A 2,500-nucleotide genomic window follows, 5' to 3' on the forward strand; every position below is an offset into this window, starting at 1 on the left:
TGTGTAGGACTTGCTGATATGATATCAGAGTTCCACACCCTTTCACTGTTTATGGACATGCAGTTTATTTGACGAAACTCAAAAAAGCGAATATATATATATATATATATATATATATATATATATATATATGAATATATATATGTATATATATATATATCATTAGTGTTATCATTATAATTATTGTTATAGGTAGTAGAAGTAGTGGTAGCAGCAGCAGGAGTACTAGTTGCAGTAGTTGCAATGGCATCAATATAGGCTGTGTTGGTAATCACAGACGATCCGTACCATCGACGGTTAACATCGACTGCATCTCGTAACCGAAAATACATGAAGAACCGTACTCTTCGGAAAGACTCAGAAGGATTAAGTTTTCTTGTTAAATCTTTCTACAATAGAAAGTTCAATACCCTCCTTAAGTTGACCTTGATCTTTTCTTGCTCCTGAGTCACTATGGCTATAAAGTCTGCTGAATGGATTAGGTGTAAGAGGTCGCCGGGAACGTGACTCAGTGGAGTGAGTGTAACCGCTCCTTGGCTATCTAATAAATAGTGGCATTAAAAGACGGGAAATAAAACATACTTTCATTTTTAAGTTGCAGTAGCACGAATAAGAATATACGATCTACTCAGGATGAATCCAAAACGTCCATTACATGGCTTTTAAACGATTAGCTTTCAGAACTTGGGGACTTTGGCTCTACTGTTTCGACATACCGTGGTCATGAGAAAAATGCCAATCAAGAATTACTTCGATGATGCATGTGAATACCGAATCGCACACCAGTTCGACTCAGTGACTTACATTATAATTACGTATATTAGCATCGTAGCTGCTAGTACTAACATTTTTTATCATTACATTATCTACATTATCGTTATTGTCAGTGTTAAAAGGGCCGTAGATATTTTGTTGGGTGAGACAGGATAGTAGTCACAATCACCATGTTTTCAGCATTGTGCATATGCCATTGTCTTCTTCTACCATACTCTGAAATTCGGGTTCACTCTACTGCATATACGATTCTTTGGAACAGGAAGATTAAGATATATCCATATATCATAAACAAAGTATACCGCTGTATAAGTTTTAAAAATTTTGAATTCTCCTACGAAGCAAACATCTTCAGCTTCGCCAATCTTTTATTTAACAAGGAAATCGAACAGACTTAGTCATACGAAATCCTGGTGATGTTAAAATCGGGGATAAGAGGAAACTGCTTGAGGTATTCGTTGATTTCTTGCTTAATGACGTCCATCAGAGGAGGCAGCACAAGGTTCTCCAGCACCCCAAGCACTGCCGGAAGCTCCTGACTCAGTGCTTCGTTCACCAGCCCGCCTGTGATGCCGCCGCCCAGCAGATGTTCGAATCTTACCTGTTCGAACGGAATTGCGTTTAGGTTCATGGGTTTGGTGTCCTTAAGATAAGATTGGTGTGTTAGTTATTGGTATGAGGAGTGGCACATACCTGTACACTAAAATCATAAATGGTCATCTATAAACACAGAGTAAGGAACGTGTTATATTATATTATTATAAACATGAATAATAAAAACCAAAGGAAAATTTGGTTGAAATATAGGAATTTTCAGAGAAGTTTCTGTACATGGAAAACAGCGAACTGGCACGGGTAAATAGATGACTACTTTCACATGGATGGGAAGAGTGTCGAGAGTTATTATTACCACACACCCTAACGCATTCAATGGTATATCTGACATCATTTCATAAACGACGAATAACTTCATTATATACAAAAACCGATTACACGTTGCTTGAATGCTAGTGCTACCTATCGCTGCAAAATCTCCCACATTATATTATTACATATTATATCTACCAGTATTTATATAACATAATCAATCCTTCCCCACAATACAACACCTGACGTATCCCTCTACAAACCATCCTTCTCGCACAAAAACCTTAACGAAGAATTATTCATTCCTTACGTCAGCGTCATGCAGCATGAAGTCGGACGTGATTTCCTTGACTTGGAAGTGGCGGCCCCAGTCCCCGATGCCGGCGCGGAGGTAGAAGGCGATGCGCACGTCGTTCAGGGTGATGCTGGTGCAAACACAGATATTTACGTGAAGGACCTTTCCGAAGATGTGTATAAAGACGACAGATACTGATGCTTTGTATGTGTGTGGACACTACTGTTACTACTCGCTTTGTTTGAGCGGGTATGTATGAATATTTGTTCCTTACTGGTAGTTGCCATCTCCGAACACGTCCAGACCGAGCGCGTGTCCGTCCATGTCGTACGTCCCATGGAGCTCAAGTTGTTCTAACTCCAGAGCCAAGTTCACGTACAGTTCAAACTGCAGTTGCACGAGTACCTGCAAGAGCGCCATTGAACTGAGAGAATCAACTCGAAAACTCGAAATGAGAACTGCGAAAAATGTGCATGGAGATTGGTTGTGGATATGTGCTCTAGTGGACAAGGGCATTGCAAAATGTACTAATGCGCTGCTTCATACTGTACATAATTTGTTATA

At 39.6% G+C, this 2,500-nt stretch overlaps 1 protein-coding gene across 3 annotated transcripts in view; it reads right to left on the bottom strand.

Moving 5' to 3' along the window:
• Positions 1-571: 571 nt before the first annotated feature.
• The window catches only part of LOC125031127, a 6,664-nt gene continuing 4,735 nt past the window's right edge, over positions 572-2,500 (bottom strand). For all 3 annotated transcript variants that reach the window (XM_047621648.1, XM_047621649.1, XM_047621650.1), the window contains 3 exons: positions 2,211-2,341; positions 1,952-2,066; positions 572-1,375 (listed from right to left, as the gene is read on the bottom strand). In XM_047621648.1, coding sequence (XP_047477604.1) covers positions 1,169-1,375; positions 1,952-2,066; positions 2,211-2,341 — 453 coding nt within the window. In that variant the 3' untranslated portion in view covers positions 572-1,168. The remainder of the gene's footprint in view (positions 1,376-1,951; positions 2,067-2,210; positions 2,342-2,500) is intronic.

The sequence above is a fragment of the Penaeus chinensis genome, chromosome 12, assembly GCF_019202785.1.
Source record: "Penaeus chinensis breed Huanghai No. 1 chromosome 12, ASM1920278v2, whole genome shotgun sequence".
NCBI classification, from domain to species: domain Eukaryota; kingdom Metazoa; phylum Arthropoda; class Malacostraca; order Decapoda; family Penaeidae; genus Penaeus; species Penaeus chinensis.